Source organism: Lampetra fluviatilis, chromosome 17 (genome assembly GCF_964198595.1).
Source record: "Lampetra fluviatilis chromosome 17, kcLamFluv1.1, whole genome shotgun sequence".
NCBI lineage: Eukaryota > Metazoa > Chordata > Hyperoartia > Petromyzontiformes > Petromyzontidae > Lampetra > Lampetra fluviatilis.
In genome coordinates, this window is record NC_136291.1 from 1,385,426 (window position 1) to 1,402,052 (window position 16,627).

General features: G+C 55.1%; 1 protein-coding gene across 1 annotated transcript in view; it reads right to left on the minus strand.

Annotated features, from left to right (window-relative positions):
* Nucleotides 1-252: 252 nt before the first annotated feature.
* LOC144936967 (nuclear factor of activated T-cells, cytoplasmic 3-like) overlaps nucleotides 253-16,627 on the minus strand; it is a gene marked incomplete at its 5' end in the record, with an annotated part of 73,441 nt that continues 57,066 nt past the window's right edge. The window contains one exon of the mRNA XM_078864224.1: nucleotides 253-314. Coding sequence (XP_078720350.1) covers nucleotides 253-314 — 62 coding nt within the window. The remainder of the gene's footprint in view (nucleotides 315-16,627) is intronic.

Sequence of the window (16,627 nt, forward strand, 5' to 3'; positions counted from 1 at the left end):
CCGGCAATCACGGAGAGTGGAGGCGGCGGCGGCTCTACAGACGCAGCGCTGCTGGAGCGCGCTTTTTCCAACACCGGGAGCCAAGGAGGAGGAGGGGAGGGGGGGTACAGAAGTTCCCCCTCCCCCCATTCATCCACCCCCTACCCCCACCCCCTCCACACACCAACTGCTCCATCCCCCTGCACCCGCCCCCTACCTCACCCCCCCCCCCACCACTCGCCCCCCCCCCCTTCCTCCTTCGCCCCCCCCCCGTCAGCGCTCTGGCCGAACACGCAGCAGCGGGTCGCCGATCCGCACCTCGTGGCAAGTGGGCCCTGGGGAGACGCGGGCGGTGGTGGTGGTGGGGGTCAAGGGAGTTATCACGCGAGGCTGTTGGCTACCTGGTCAGGGGTAGCGGGACAGGTTTGTACTCGAGGCTGAGCGGCCAGTTCGTTCCGTCGGGTTCGTGAGCGGAGTTAGGGCGACTGCTGGTGACCCGTTCAGCAAATTGATTTCATGCTTACAGCCTTGCGGAGTCAGTGGTGTGAACTCCACGTTTCTATGGCGGGGGATGGGAGGGCGAGTCTATCCATCGGACAGCCGCTGTTGAATTCCGCACAACGTGGTACCTATTTGTATCGACCATGGAGGGATGATGGGCTGAAGTGAGTCAACCTCCCCCAAGCTAGAATGTCAACAGGCAACATTCAGACTGCTGTCAGCGAGGCCGCGGCGACTCGCGACTCTGAGAGCGAGACGCGAGTTGCCCTGCATTGTAACAAGTTGAGAGAGCGGTGGCGCCGCGGTTAGCGCACTCCCGACCACCCGAGTTCGATTCCCGGCCACGGCTAACATCAGTGGCGAGTGAGTAATATCCGAAACGATCCTGTCTCTCCACCCCACTCGCATTACCAACCCGCGTTGACCAGCGTGGTGAAGTATGGTCAAACAAACGCCACCCACTGACAGGGCGTGGGGGAGACCGTGCTGCAGGGCATTGTCACAAAGGGCTGTAAATCACGATAATCATCACCAGCCGCGATCGATAATCATCACCAGCCGCGATCGATTCACTGCCGGATGAAGGCCTCCCCATGTCGCCTCCTCCCCGCCTCTCACGATCCTGCGATGATGCAACATTCCATCCAGCACCTGCGCACGAGCTCCATCTCATCGCGTTAAATATTCCTCAATAAAAGCAATTTCAGGTTTGTCCCGCGGGTGTCACTCGAGGATTGTGAATCTGGTGGCACGCCTGTGGCGTGGAGGCACTGCCGCGAACGTGACGCGACAGATTGAAAGGGTGGATGAGTGGTGGGTGATTCAATGAGTTAGTGATCAGGTGGGTGATTCAATTGGTGAGTTATCGGATGGGTGATTGAATGAGTTAGTGATCAGGTGGGTGATTGAATGGGTGAGTTATTGGATGGGTGAATGAATGAGTGATCAGATGGGAGTGACTGAATGAGTGACTCAAAGTGTGTGATCGGATGGGCGATTGAATGCGTGTTTGTGGGTGGGTCGGTCGGTGGGTGGATGTGTCGGCGGGTGGGTGGGTTGGTGGGTGTGTTGGTGGGTGGGTGTGCTGGTGGGTGGGTGGGTTAGCGCATTGGTGGGCGGGTTGGTGGGTGGGTGGGCGAGTGACTGAGTGACTGGGTGGGTTTTCTGAGAACGTCTCTATTTGGAAAATGCCATCACACGATCGCGCTACGCCCCGGGTGTTGTCGCGCGCGATATTGCGTCGCCTCACTCTCGCTTGTCACCCCCCCACCCCACCCCACCCACCCACCTCCCCCACCCCCCAACCCCAACAGCACGAGGTGAATATCGGGACAGACGGGATGGGGCTGTGGGAGAGAAGATTGGTGTAGGATGGCGCTAATTTTATGTTTTCTGTTGTCACCTGGACAGATATTTCCAATTTCATAGGTGGTGTCTGGAAACCACTGATAGTGGTGGTGTTCATGGTGGTGGTGGATGCTGGGATTGTGGTTGCGGTGGCAATTGTGGTCTTGCTGTTGGTGGTGGTGATTGTGGTTGCGGCGGTAGTGATGCTGCTGCTCTGGCTGGTAATTGTGGTGGTGGTGGTTGTTGCTTGTGGTGACGATGCTGATGTGCAAGCGGTCACAGTGCTTTTGGACTCGTCCCTGCCATGGGATTGTGGAATTTCCACCACAGTTTCTGCACAGGGCCCGTAAGCAGGGCATTAGCACCGGCGCTTTGATGCGGCTAATTGCAACTCCTGTTTGTGTTTAGTAATAGGTTGGCTACGTACGGTGCGAAAGAAGTTTAATACACGCTCCATACACACAGCAGGAAAAAATGACTTTGAGATCTGTTTTGGCGTGGCGGTGGGTGGGGGTCGAGATGATGGGAAGATTTGAGAGGTGGGGAGAGGGGGGGATTTAGTTGAGGGGTGGAGTCAAAGGTGGGGGTTGGGGGGGTTATTGGGATGGAGAGGAGAACGGGGGGGGGGAGACCCCCTCATCTCTCGCTGTGTTTCCCTTGGACGCTGGGGCCGAACAAAATGTGTTTATTGAAGTTCGCTGCGTGGTTTGTGAGTCCCTCGCTCGTGCACACAAAGCGCCATTCACAGGGAGGCCCCCTCCGAGTTAAATAATAAATAAATAACCATCGCATCGCCCCACGCAGTCGGTGGCTCAGCCGCAGAGCCCACAGGCACCGCGGCAACGCCAAGCGGCCAGCAACGAGCAGCGCTATCGAAGGGTGCAAACGACCAGCAGCGATTTTATTTTATTTTTTATTTTACGAGCTAAGGCCCACTGAGCTATGTAGCTCTTTATCCGAAGTGAGTTGGCCACAAATTATAGCTCAACGAAGTGGGCTTCTCATCGTGTGGACATGTATAGCAGCCGGTTACTCTAAATTCGCGTTGATTCTAAATGTGGAGGGAGAAACCGGAGGACCCGGAGAAAAATCCACGCGACCACGGGGAGAGAGAGAGACACTGCAAACTTCAAAATTACAACAGGCGTCAGGGTCTGGATCGAACCCAAGAACCTCCTGTAGACCAGGCGAGGTCATTAACATCTCCTAGACACCGCGGCGCCTCAGATACATTGGGCAGGGAGATCCAGAATGCCCCCCAAAACGCCAAGCGGCCAGCAACAAGCAGCACTACCTCTAAGGTTGAATGTAGTAGTAATAAACCGGGTGTTGCACGTTGCTTCTATTAAATGAGGTTATAAAAGCTTGGGGGGGGGGAATAAGAGACGAGAGAGAGACAGGGGGAGTAGAAGTGGGTGCGGGTGTGGGGGTTGGTGGGTGTGAGTGGGGTGGGAGCGAGGGTGGTGGGGGGGGGGAGACAGAGCCCTGCTCCCTGCAGCTACAGCGCGACCACAGACGGAGAAACCAGGACCCAGACACCGGCGCCTCGCGCCTTCGCAGTCGTGGTGCACGCGGCGTCTGCGATTCGGCGCTCACGCGTGCGCCGAGTGGCCAGCAGCAGCGTGGAGCGTGGAGCGCTGCTGCTGGCAACGACGAGAGGGCTTTAGCAGAGAGGGAGCGATCTGACCCAAACACCTCTATCATGGAGGATATTGGTCGCGAAAGCCTGCTACGTGTTACACAGGCAGAGAGAGAGAGAGTTCGTGAATGAGCGCAGACCACAGCGGGTTCATTGTGCCGTTAATTAAAGTACAAGCCACAGTCTCACGACTGTGGCTTGTACTTTAATGCCTCTCTATGTGTCTCGATGGGTTGACTATCTGTATCTATGAATCGCTGTGGGTCTCTGTGCATCTCTATGAGTATCTACGTCTCCCTATGGGCTTCACCACGTGGCCCATAGTTTGAATTGCATGGCCACAGTCGCATTACTGTGGCTTCGTGTCTTTAACTTCCCATTCATGCACGAGATGGCTGGTGATGTTGTTCCGATGCAGTTGTTGGTTCCACCGCCAGCGTCTTCGAGGAGGAAGATGAATGCCCAAGCCAAGGGGAGGTGCCGTGATGATGTCTGGGTCTAGAAGGAAGGGTTTATTCTGAACGTCCGCGTTTCTCCACTGGCAGTGTTCTACTCGATCTGGTTGAGATATTGGGATGGTGACAGCAGCAGCAGCAGCGCGATTCCAGAAGAGATGGGGTCTGGACGAATTCTAAATGCGATCTCGAGATGCTCTGGTGAAACCGCTGTGCATTGTTCGGTCGAATCGCCGACACCACTCGTCCGCTGACTGTCGCATCATCAGCGACGGGGACTCGAACGTAGCTTTGGCCGAACTCGTGGCACGGAAGCGCCAATCGCCGCGTCGCCGCTCGTGAAATTGCAAATCACTCTTCCCCGCACTGCCTTTCCCAGAAGCGAGGCTGTCGGTGTGAGACATCTCCAGCCCAGTGAGCTCCCCCCCTCCTCCTCCTCCACCAGACATCTCCCCCCCCCCTCCTCCTCCTCACCCCCCGTGTCTGGTCTCCACCCTCTCTATCACAGTGTAATGGTTATGCCTTCATTTTATAGCCAGAAAAGCTGAGTCTGACAACTCAGGAGGGGCCTCTTACATCGGCGTGTTTGGCTATTTCAAACAATTACAATGAGTGTTTGGATTCTTGTGAGTCGATGTCAGTGCTAGGCTATGGGTCTCAATGCTCGTCTACGCGTCTTGATGGGGTCTCTATGATAGTGTATGGATCTCTATGCGAGTCTATATACAGGTGGTGGGGGGGTCGATACAATTTGAACTCCGCTGTGGGAAGTTCACGGTGGTTGCAATGCCGGCAAAAGTTTCACTCGCACGTATCACTGTTCACTCTACGCGAACCTTCCGTCCGTGTGTTCACCCCCTCGTGTTCACTCTCCGGCTCTCGACGTGGACTCTTCACGCCGCCACGTTAACCGTTCACGCGGCACGGCTGAGCTCACTTCCCACTGCCACCGGTCCGCGCTGTCGCTCAAGCTCACGGCCACGGCACGGGAGTTTGTAGCTGCGGTCGATTAACTATATGGACATTATCATTGTTGTTGTTGTTGTTTTAAATACACGTTTGAAATTCGACAATATGTGTAATAGTTTTCGATAGTGCATATACTCTATCCTCAAGTATAATGTATTTTATCTGTTGTCCATGATTGAGGATAGATTGAGTAATTGTGCGAAATGTAGTGCTCAAAAGCAAACGTAATTGAGTTAACAAAAATATATATCCTGTATAATGTGTGTATGTTGAACTTCTTTCACACCAATTCAATAATAATACGAAAGAAATAGCGACAAATATCGATGGCGATGCTCGCGCTCCTGCTGACTCGAGACGCAGGGCCCGGAGGAGGAAGAGGCGAGGCACGAGCAGGATGGAGGTGGGGGGCGAGGAGGAGGGGGGGGTGGATGGGGGGACATCCCCCCCCACGCCCCCCCCCACGCCCTCCCCCGCCCCCCCACCTTTCTCCCATCACCCTCAAGAAAGAGACACTAAAGCAACACGCGCGAGGCCCGGAGGTGATGTATGCAGACATTCCGACAGAATGTTTTCATTCGCGTCCGGTAGCCCCACAGTAGACGTGGCGAGTCTCCGGAGAGAGAGGGGAGGGGGGAGGAGGGGTGGGGAGTGGCGGTGTTGGCTGGGGGGAGAGGTGGGACCTGAGTCAAGCGGAGAGGGGAGGGGGGTTTGAGGGGTTTGAGGGGGGGGGTCATGGGGACCCCTTGGCGGAGTTGAGCCAAGCGGTGCGCCGCGTGTGTGACCCCCCCCCTGACACCCCCGCCCCTACAGCTCCCACCCGCACCACTCCCATCCCCCCTCCCGTCGCTGCGTTCCCACTGCTGCTGATGTGGAGCCCCCGTCGCTGATAGACCGATAGCAGAGCCCTCTCTCTCTCTCACTCTCTCACTCTCCCTCCGAAGGGATTTCCCCGGGTAAAGTTTGGAAGTCGCCCCGGAGTGAAAGGAGATGACACGCGCACGCACGCACGCACGTGTACAACAACAACAACAATCGCCAGTGGCGGTGACGTCACCGCGGCGCTTGTGCCAGGCTATGTGCACTTTTAGTGTCGAACGCCCGTTGGCAGGAGGTCACGGGACAGACCCAGGTTACCATGCGTTGACTGGCTGAGACGTGTACACAGACACTTTTACAACAACAGCCGTCACGAATTGACTGTGATGTCACAACCGTCACACGCTGCTGTCGGCTTGGCTGAACGTGGCCTGCAATCCAGGAGTGTGTGGAGGGGGGGTCAGTGATGGGTTGGATCACAAAGACAAAGATCCCGCCCCCTATAGCCTGATCAGACTGTTGGGGCAAGTGCTGTTAGCGAGCAGCACCTATGAAGGTCGGCACACGGCACACGAGGGGGTGGGTGGCCAGCACCAAGCCCGGCCGTCTTTGTCTCCCCAGTTGCAATGTTTACTCATTTGAGGCTGAGTCGACCTAGGGGAGGCCCAGGACAGGTTTAGATAATCGTCACCGGTGGTGGTGGCCATGAGCGGGAATTGAATTCGGGCGGCCGAGTTCGTAGCGATGCGTAGCGCTAACCGCTCCACCACCGCTCCCCATATCACCCGCGCACACACACACACGCGCGCTAGTGAAACTGCCTTCCTACCCGTGGGCGTCACGGTCGCCATCTCCTGCCTAATGGCAGTACAGCAAGTGGGTTAGCTTCTCTCCGGACGGGGACTGAGTGCCATAACTACACCGCCCCCCCCCCCCTCCGGGAACTCCGGCTACCTCCCACGTGCGATACGACCACTCGTGAAATGGAGTTCAGCAAAAAACCACATCCTAATACAGGACCGCAGAGCTTGGGCAATTGTCGGCTGACGGTTCTAGAAGCAGCCTTCCCGATGTCTGTCTCTGAATCGTTCTCTCTCTCGCTCTCTCTCTCTGGGAGTGAACGAAAGCTGCCCTTCGCATTCCAAATGATGATCGTTAATGCCATTTTTGGAGACTTCACGAAACCCGGAGTGGAGTTTACAGCCCTCCCTCAACGCGGAGGCGCTCGCAACAAAAACCCACTGCCGGTTAAGTGAGTGGCCGAGGGAAGAGGTGAGGGAGGGGGTGAGTGGGGTGAGTGGGGTGAAGGAGTGATGGGAGGTAGGGAGGAAAGAAAATCAATTGAGACGACACGACACACTCATCTCCTCTCGACTCTTCTGCTCACTCTCCCTCCCTGCCTCTCTCTCTCTCCCTGCGAGCCCCTTGAGACGGGAGCCCACGTGAAAGACGCACACTGTGTCTCGACACTTTTATCACCGTGACCACGCTGGCGTGACCCAGCTGGCTTGCTGCGTCTGTCTGTGTGTCCGATTGGCTTGCTGCCTGGATGCCTGTCCAAGTGACTGTCTGGCTACCGGCGTGTCTGTCCGGTCTGTCTGTGTGCCTGGCCAGCTCCCTTGCTGGCGGCCGCGTGTCTGCGTGACCGTCTGTGTCACTGGCTGGCTGACTTGCCGGTTTGCGTATCTGTCTGTGACTGACTGGGACTGACTGTCGGTGTGTCTGTGTAGCTGGCTGTGCGTCTGACTACCTCCGTGATTGGCTTGCTGGCTGGATGCCTGCAGGCGTGAGTGACTGGCTGCACGGCTGGGCTGTGTGTGTCTGTGTGTGTGTCTCTGTGTGTGTGTTTGTGTGTGTGTCTGTGTGTCTGTGTGTGTGGCTATGGGGAGCGGTGGCGTGGTGGTTAGAGCGCTGCCCTACGTATTCGGCGTCCCGAGTTCGAATCCGGCATACGGCCACCACCGGTGACGATTTTCTGAATCGGAGCCGAGCCTCACCTACGTCGACTCAGCCGCAAATGAGTACCTGGTGCGGTGTGTAAAAACATCGTCACTCGGGAGACAAAGGCGGCCGGGGAGGTGCTGGCCACCCACGCCCTCGTGTGCCGTGCCGGCCTTCATAGGTGCTACTCGCTAACAGCACTTGCCCCGAACAGTCTGTTAAGGCTACACGGGGGATCTTTGTCTGTTGTGTGTCTGTGGCTGGCCAGTTGGCCTGCTGCCTGACTGGCTAGCCGGTGGTGAGCGGGCGAGCAACGGAGATGCGTGAGCACGCGTTTGGTCAGCGTGGATGGAGGATCGGGAAGAAGAGCGGGGGGGGGGTAAGAGGGGAGAATAAGAAAGAGAGGGGGGAGAGAGAGAGAGGGGAGAAAGACGCAGCTGGAATGCGCTACTGCTCGCCAAAATAAACCAGATGCTCAGACGCTGCTTCCACCCCCCCCCCCAAACGCAGCCCCCCCCCATCCACATCCCTCCAGCAATACCGGCTCCCTCACCTCTGCTCCACCACCACATCCCCCCAAAGACTCTCTCTCTCTCCCCATCCTGCCCTTCTGTTTGGACTCCCGCTCGCCCCCCCATCCCCAAACTTCATAACAATGACTTCGAACCGCCGGTGAAAAGAGGAATTCCGTCAAAACTAACCCCCCCCCAAACCCACCCCCCCCCACCCCCACCCTCTCGAGTGCGCCCCCCGCCCCCCGCCCGCCCCGCCCTCTTATCCCCCCACGCCCCCGCCCCTCGCCCCAACGCTGTCTCGCTCCCGTGTTGATTACCCAGCACTGCAGGACTCGAGTTACATTGGTCTTGGGTTATACGGCTTTAATTAATCTCGTGCGTGAGAGGGGTGAGAGGGTGTGTGTGTCTGTGTGTGTATCTGTGTGTGCCTGTGTGTGTATCTGTGTGTGTATCTGTGTGTGTCTCTGTGTGTGTGTCTGTGTGTGTATCTGTGTGTGCCTGTGTGTGTATCTGTGTGTGTATCTGTGTGTGTCTCTGTGTGTGTGTGTCTCTCTGTGTGTATGTGTGTGTGGGGGGAGCGGTGGTGTAACGGTTAGCGCGCTGCGCTACGAACCCGGCAACCCTTACACAAAGGACCCCAGAGACCCACACAGTTATCCAGAGACCCACACAGTTACCCAGAGACTCACACAGTTATCCAGAGACCCACACAGTTACCCAGAGACTCACACAGTTACCCAGAGACCCACACAGTTACCCAGAAACCCACACAGTTATCCAGAGACCCACACAGTTACCCAGAGACTCACACAGTTATCCAGAGACCCACACAGTTACCCAGAGACTCACACAGTTACCCAGAGACTCACACAGTTACCCAGAGACCCACACAGTTATCCAGAAACCCACACAGTTATCCAGAGACCCACACAGTTACCCAGAGACTCACACAGTTACCCAGAGACTCACACAGTTACCCAGAGACCCACACAGTTACCCAGAGACCCACACAGTTACCCAGAGACTCACACAGTTACCCAGAGACCCACACAGTTACCCAGAGACTCACACAGTTACCCAGAGACTCACACAGTTACCCAGAGACCCACACAGTTATCCAGAGACTCACACAGTTATCCAGAGACTCACACAGTTATCCAGAGACCCACACAGTTATCCAGAGACTCACACAGTTACCCAGAGACCCACACAGTTATCCAGAGACTCACACAGTTACCCAGAGACTCACACAGTTACCCAGAGACCCACACAGTTATCCAGAGACCCACACAGTTATCCAGAGACTCACACAGTTACCCAGAGACCCACACAGTTATCCAGAGACCCACACAGTTATCCAGAGACTCACACAGTTATCCAGAGACCCACACAGTTATCCAGAGACTCACACAGTTACCCAGAGACCCACACAGTTATCCAGAGACCCACACAGTTATCCAGAGACTCACACAGTTATCCAGAGACCCACACAGTTATCCAGAGACTCACACAGTTACCCAGAGACCCACACAGTTATCCAGAGACTCACACAGTTATCCAGAGACCCACACAGTTACCCAGAGACCCACACAGTTATCCAGAGACCCACACAGTTATCCAGAGACTCACACAGTTACCCAGAGACCCACACAGTTATCCAGAGACCCACACAGTTATTCAGAGACTCACACAGTTATCCAGAGACTCACACAGTTACTCAGAGACTCACACAGTTACCCAGAGACTCACACAGTTACCCAGAGACCCACACAGTTACCCAGAGACCCACACAGTTACTCAGAGACTCACACAGTTACCCAGAGACCCACACAGTTACTCAGAGACTCACACAGTTACCCAGAGACTCACACAGTTACCCAGAGACTCACACGGTTACCCAGAGACTCACACAGTTATCCCACACAGTTACCCAGAGACCCACACGGTTACCCACAATCTCTCACCTAGGAATGACCCGCCACCCTGGAGGTGTCGTCGCACCGCCCCACTCGCCCCCACCCCCCTCGCTCCCACCCCCCCCTCGCCCCCCCTCGCTCCCACCCCCCCCTCGCCCCCCCTCGCTCCCACCCCCTCGCCCCCCCTCGCTCCCACCCGGGCCGCTCCTACAGTGCGCCACGCGTTCAGAGTGCGTGGGTGGGTGAGGAGCGGTGGCGCAGCGGTTAGCGCGCACTGCGCCACGCAAACTCTCCGGGCCGAGTCCACAGCCACCAAACCCGTCCGGGAAGACATTTCCCCTAGGTCGACTCAGCCTTAAAAATACGTGTGTATATATATAAATAAAAATCATTGGGGAGACAAAGGCGGCCGGGCGTGATGTCAGCCACACCACACCCGTGTTGGCCTTGGTAAGTGGTACTCGCCAACAACAATCTGTGTCGTGAGATATTTGTCTTTGTGAGGTGGTCAAGAGGAGTAGGAGATGGGGGTGCAAATATTTTATGGATGGGTGGGACAAGGTGGGGGGCGGGGGTGGATTGAGGATGGGGGAGGGTGCAAGCTGATGATTTTTTACGCTGCTGCTTCTGCTGATTATAATGATGACCATGATGATGATGGTGTGTTCTGTCACGAGCACGCACGACCCCCCCCCAATCTCTTCCCCACGTCTCAATAATGACCACCCCCAGCGCCCCTCGATTGAGTAATCAGCACGGCTAATGCGGAGCGAATGTCCACAAATCGTGTCCAGCTGTCGCAAGAAAGCGCCGTAGAGTTCATGTCTCCCTCGCCCTCTCTGCTGCTGGGCTTCCCCTAGGTCGACTAAGCCTGAAATGAGTACCCGGTGCGACGCGACAAAGGCGGCCGGGCGTGGTCCTGGTTGCGCCGTGGCTCACAAGACCGCTGAGACCGCAAATCCATCATCATTGTAACCACTATCACCATAACCATCACATGCACCAACATCATCACCATCATCAAAGCCACCACCGTCATCATCATCACCACAACTCACCACCGTCATCATGATCACCATTACACCCCGCCACACCCTGCCCCCTTGACCATCTGTTGGAAGTAAAAACAAATCTAAACACAGACCCTGAAAATAAATAGCGAGTGTACAATAAAATACACTAAAGACAAAGATCCCCCGTGTAGCATTAACAGACTGCTGGGGCAAGTGCTGTTCGCGAGTAGCACCTGTGAAGGACGGCACTGTGGCACACGAGGGGGTGGGTGGCCAACACCACGCCCGGCCGCCTTTGTCTCCCCAGTGGAGATGTTTACTACACACCGCGTCGGGTAGTAATTCTGCTGATTTGAACAGTTTCGGTTTTATTTATAATTGATGTAAATAAAAAAAATCGGTAGCCAGTGTTACGAGTCATGATTGAGATTTGGGTGAGGCTACGTTTTGGTCGTATCGCCCTCCACCACCCGACAAAATGTAATCGTTGACGCGTCAACCCTTCACCACCACCTCCGAATGTGAGAATTGTTGTTATTGTTGTTATTAGTGTTGTCATTAACTCATTATTACTCTTGTCATTATCATTATTGTTACAGCTCACTGGCGAGCGAGTGGGGTGCTGTGGTGGCTAGGAGATGTTAACTACCCCGCCTGCTATACAGGAGGTCATGGGTTCGATCCCGACCCTGACGCCTGCTGCTGTATATTTGGAGTGGATTTTTCTCAGGGTCCTCCGGCGCCCCCCCCCCCCAACACATTTAGAAGCAATGCGCGTTTAAACTATTTGGCTGCTAGGAATTTCCACACGATGGTCAGCTGCTACTTTGTTGAGCTATCATTTGAGATTGCTAGGTCGCTTCTGAAAAAGAGCTACATAGCTCAATGGGTCTTACCTGGTAAAAGTAAAAATAAATATAGAGGTAAAACAACATCAACAACAACAACAACAATCTGAGCACTTGTACACCACGTGGCAATTTCATTAGTTTGGCTGCGTTGGGTGTTGGAGGGTGACACACACACACTCAACAGATTGGCTATGTCATGACGTGCCTGAACCCCCCCCCCCAATTTTTTTTTAAACTCATGAATCGTGATTCATGAAGCAAAAATAGTCGGGATTAAAACACCAAAAAACCTGGCTGAGAGCATCAAAAAACGAAGAGTTGAATGCATATGAATATATATATCACGTAGTAATACATCGCAATATATATTATTACTATATAATATTAGAAATCTTATTTTGTATTATCACAGTTGCTGAGGACAGGGAGTTCAAGGACGCCCCGCGAACGTTAAGCGGACAGCAACGATGATGTTCACACGCGATACAGATCGAGGTGGAAAAGTCTTGAATGTTTTGCGGCCCCTGTGTGCGTCCGTGTGTGCGCCTGTGCGTGTGCGTGTGTGTGCGTGTGTGTGCGTGTGCGCCTGTGCGTGTGTCTCCGTGTGTGGTGTGCGCCTGTGTGTGTGCAGGTGACGGGCGCGTCTCTCTGCGTGCCGCTGCCTCCCGTGTTGATCCGCAGACCTCCCCAGCTGCTGCCGCTGCCACCACTGCCCTTGTTGCTGCTGTTGATGCTGCTGCTGCAGCTGCAGGGGTCGAGTGCAGGGCGGCACAGCCCCTGCACGAGCGAGCACCAACATGGGCTCCCATCCAGATCGCGACAGCGTTGCCCGCGGACCCCCCCGACCCCACCCACTCCACCCCCCACCATCACCCCACCATCACCCCCCCCACAACCACCCCACCACCTTCTCCTCTCAAGGCATTAGCCACACCCAGCGCTATACATTGGGCAGACACACATGGAGAGGGTACGCATAGCATACCCACAGCGTACACACCACGTATAGCCTTTGACAGACGGTTCGGGCAAGTGCTGTTAGCGAATACCAGCGCCACGCCCGGCCGCCTTTGTCTCCCCAGTTTGCTGATGTTTTTTTTTTACATTCTGCACCAGGTGCTCGTTTTAAGGCTGAGTCGACCCAGGGGAAGGACGGTTCGGTTATTTAGTGAGTGATGTGGGCCGCGAGCGGGAATCGACCTCGGGTCGCCGGCAATTACACATCTCGTATCGCACAGCACGCACACGCACACACGGAACAATATGCATACGAATGCATAGCGGACATGCCATCACTACCGCCAACAGAATCAGTGGCGGAAATGCGCCCATGCCAACACAATGACAGATGTATACACGTAGCATGCACGCCGCCTGGACCGCATAGCAAACACAAATGGCATCCACACCTCCCCCACAGCCACCCAAGGCTACCCGTAGAGCCGAACAGACTATTGGGACAAGTGCTGTTAGCGAGTAGCAGCTATGAAGGCCGGCAGGGCACACGCCCAGAGCATCCACACACGCCCAGAGCACCCACACACCCAAAGCATCCTCGTACCCATAGCATCAACGCACCCATAGCACCCAAGAAACATCCCACAGCTCCTACATATCCAACACACACACAGCTTCCCCATCTCCTCACTCACCACCAACACCCACTCCCTGCCCCCCACCACCGCTCCCCCTCCCACTCAACCCGACCACCACTCCCCCCACCCTCCTCCTCCTGCAGGACTCTTCAGCCCTTGTGGTGTCTGGTCTCTTGCCATTTTCCCGGCTCCGCTTTCCTGACCACACCAACACAAACACGGCGGGTTGTGGGAGGGAGACCTCTCTGGCTCTGACCGCGCGCGTCTCACGCTATAGGACAACATCCTAAATTTAGTCACAGCCCTATCTGCGCGTGTCTCGTGGTGGTTTGTCGGTGGGGTGTGTGGATGTTTCTGTGTGTTGATATACGTGCGTTCTAAACCAATATTATCATCATCATGCAGAGTGAATCATCTTGCGAAGGAATCTCTTTGTAAAGAATGTGTAACATTGTCTCTCCGGATAAGGGAGGTGAACCGGCCACGCTCCTCCTGGTTGCTGGCGGGCGATGTGGAGGTTGCGATAACGTTATCTCACCCTCCACCCTGAGTTACCCGGTGTGATTTTCTAAACGCCGCCACGACGGATACGAAGGCGGGTGGTCGGGCGTTGTGACTGGCCACCCACGATAAATAGGTGCTACTCGTTAAAGGCTATACGGGGGATCTTTGTCTTTGTGTGTGAGGCGCATGTTCGCGAGTGCGCATTAGTCGCTGATGTTGGCTGTGGCCGGGGAATCGCACTCAGCCCCCCGGGTCTGTAGTGTGGTGATGTAGCCACTACAACAAGACAAAGGTAAATATCCCCCGTATAGCCTCAGCAGACTTTTGGGGCAAGTGTTGTTTGCGAGCAACCCGTGCAACACCGCAACGCACACTCACTCGCGTCGACACAAAGACAAATATCCCCCGTATAGCCTTAACAGACTGTTGGGGCAAGTGCTGTTAGCGAGCACCTATGAAGACCGACACGACACACGAGGGGTGGGTGGCCAACACCACGCCCGGCCACCTTTGTCTCCCCAGTGGCAATGTATACACACCGCACCAGATACTCATTTGAGGCTGAGTCGACCTAGGGGAGGCCCAGGACCGGTTCAAATAATTGTCACCGGTGTTGGCCGTGAGCGGGAATCGAACTCGGGTCACTAGGTCCGTAACGCAGCTCGAAAACCGCTACACACACACTCAGACACACACACATACTCAGACACACACACAGACACACACACAAAACAAATCCGCGTGTCTCGCAGCCGGGCGAGGGAGGGGATCGAACGAGGGGGGGGGGTCCACACCCAGCTCGATCCAACAGCTGTTTGCGGAAAGATTTATCCACGAGGACAACAGATTGCGCAAAAATGATAGTATATTAATAAATATATTCATACATACATTAATAAATATATGTAGATATTTTATACCCAAAAACCTACCAGCGATGAAAAAGATAACGGAAAAGGAATGTCAGGTGATTTTCATGCTCAAAATGAATCACACAGAGACGTTGGTGCACATCAAACGCGTACAGACCTGCAGAGCCAGTGGTGGGAATTCCACGTTCCTAGGGCGGGGACGCGTCTCTTTCCAAAGGACACTTGTCCTTGACTTCCCACTACAAGGTCGGTGCTCATTGCATCGACTCCGGAGGTGATGATGGTTTGAGTCTCGACACCCCCCCCACCGAGAGAGAGCACGCCAATGAGCATGAAACTAAACTATATTTTGATGTTACCAGGTAAGGCTCACTGAGCTGCGTAGCTCAGAAGCGACCTGTCCATCACAAATGAGAGCTCGACGAAAGTGGCTCATCAAGGTGGACATTTACTGCGGCCAAATCATGGAAACGCGCGTTGATGTTCATTCTCAATGCGGAGGGAATCAAATCGGAGGACACGGACACACACATCCACGCGACTCACGGGGGAAGGGGAAAGAGAGAGAGAGAGCGAGCAAACTCCAAACACACAACAGGCGTCGGCGTCGGGATCGAACCCACGAGCCTCCTGCATACCAAGCGAGGTAGTTAACATCTCCTAGCCAGCGTGATGATGATGAGAGAGAGAGACCCAAACTCCAAATATACAGCAGCAGGCGTCGGGGTCTAACCCACGACCCCCTGTACACCAGGCGAGGTAGTTAACATCTCCTAGCCAGCGTGATGATGATGAGAGAGAGAGACCCAAACTCCAAATATACAGCAGCAGGCGTCGGGGTCGGGGTCTAACCCACGACCTCCTGTACACCAGGCGAGGTAGTTAACATCTCCTAGCCAGCGTGGTGCCCTTCTGATGAGCCAGGCCAGCTCCCGATGAGCGGCGGAGCGGATTTCGTTGCGCGACGGCTCCCAGCCAAAGTGCACAGCGCGGCTCCTGCGTCGCTCTCACGCGGCCCCCGTGTTTGTTTTTCCGATTTGGGTGTTTTGAGTTTAAGTGGAATGAATTTATCGTCCCCCCCACCACCCTCCTTACCCCTCCCACACCCACCCCCTCCCTCTCTCCCTCCTCTCTCTCTCAATATATATTATTCAGTAAACGTAGAGATTGAAATGGAAATGTTGCGTTGTTGGCCTAATGTCAATTAATATGACGCTGTGGCCCGCCTAACGAGTCAATTAGGCACGGCTGCTGGCCACCAATTAATGCGTTTGCGTTAAAGTGCTTTGCCCCGGTGATCATGATAACGCAACTAATAACAGCGGGTTAAATGCCGCACTATCCCGATTAATTATGAGAAGCGTCCGAAACCCCGATTTCTATATGCATGACGCTATGTGTGTTGAACTTATTTCGCACCGTGCGTTGTCTACCGTGCTAATCGTATACACATTCTGGCCTCGCACACAACAACAACCGCCATTCGCCACTAAGTAGCGGTGACGTCACCACGACGCTTGTGCCAGGCTATGTGCACGTTGAGGCCACGTGAAGTTTCGAACGTCCGCTGGCAGGCGGTCACGGGGCAGACCCAGCAGGTGCCACGGGTCGACTGACTGAGATGACTGGCTGATGCACTACCTGTGGCCCCTACTGTGTCAACTGGCTGTGCTTTAGCCACCCGGCGCTCCGCTCGTTGTTGTGAGCATCG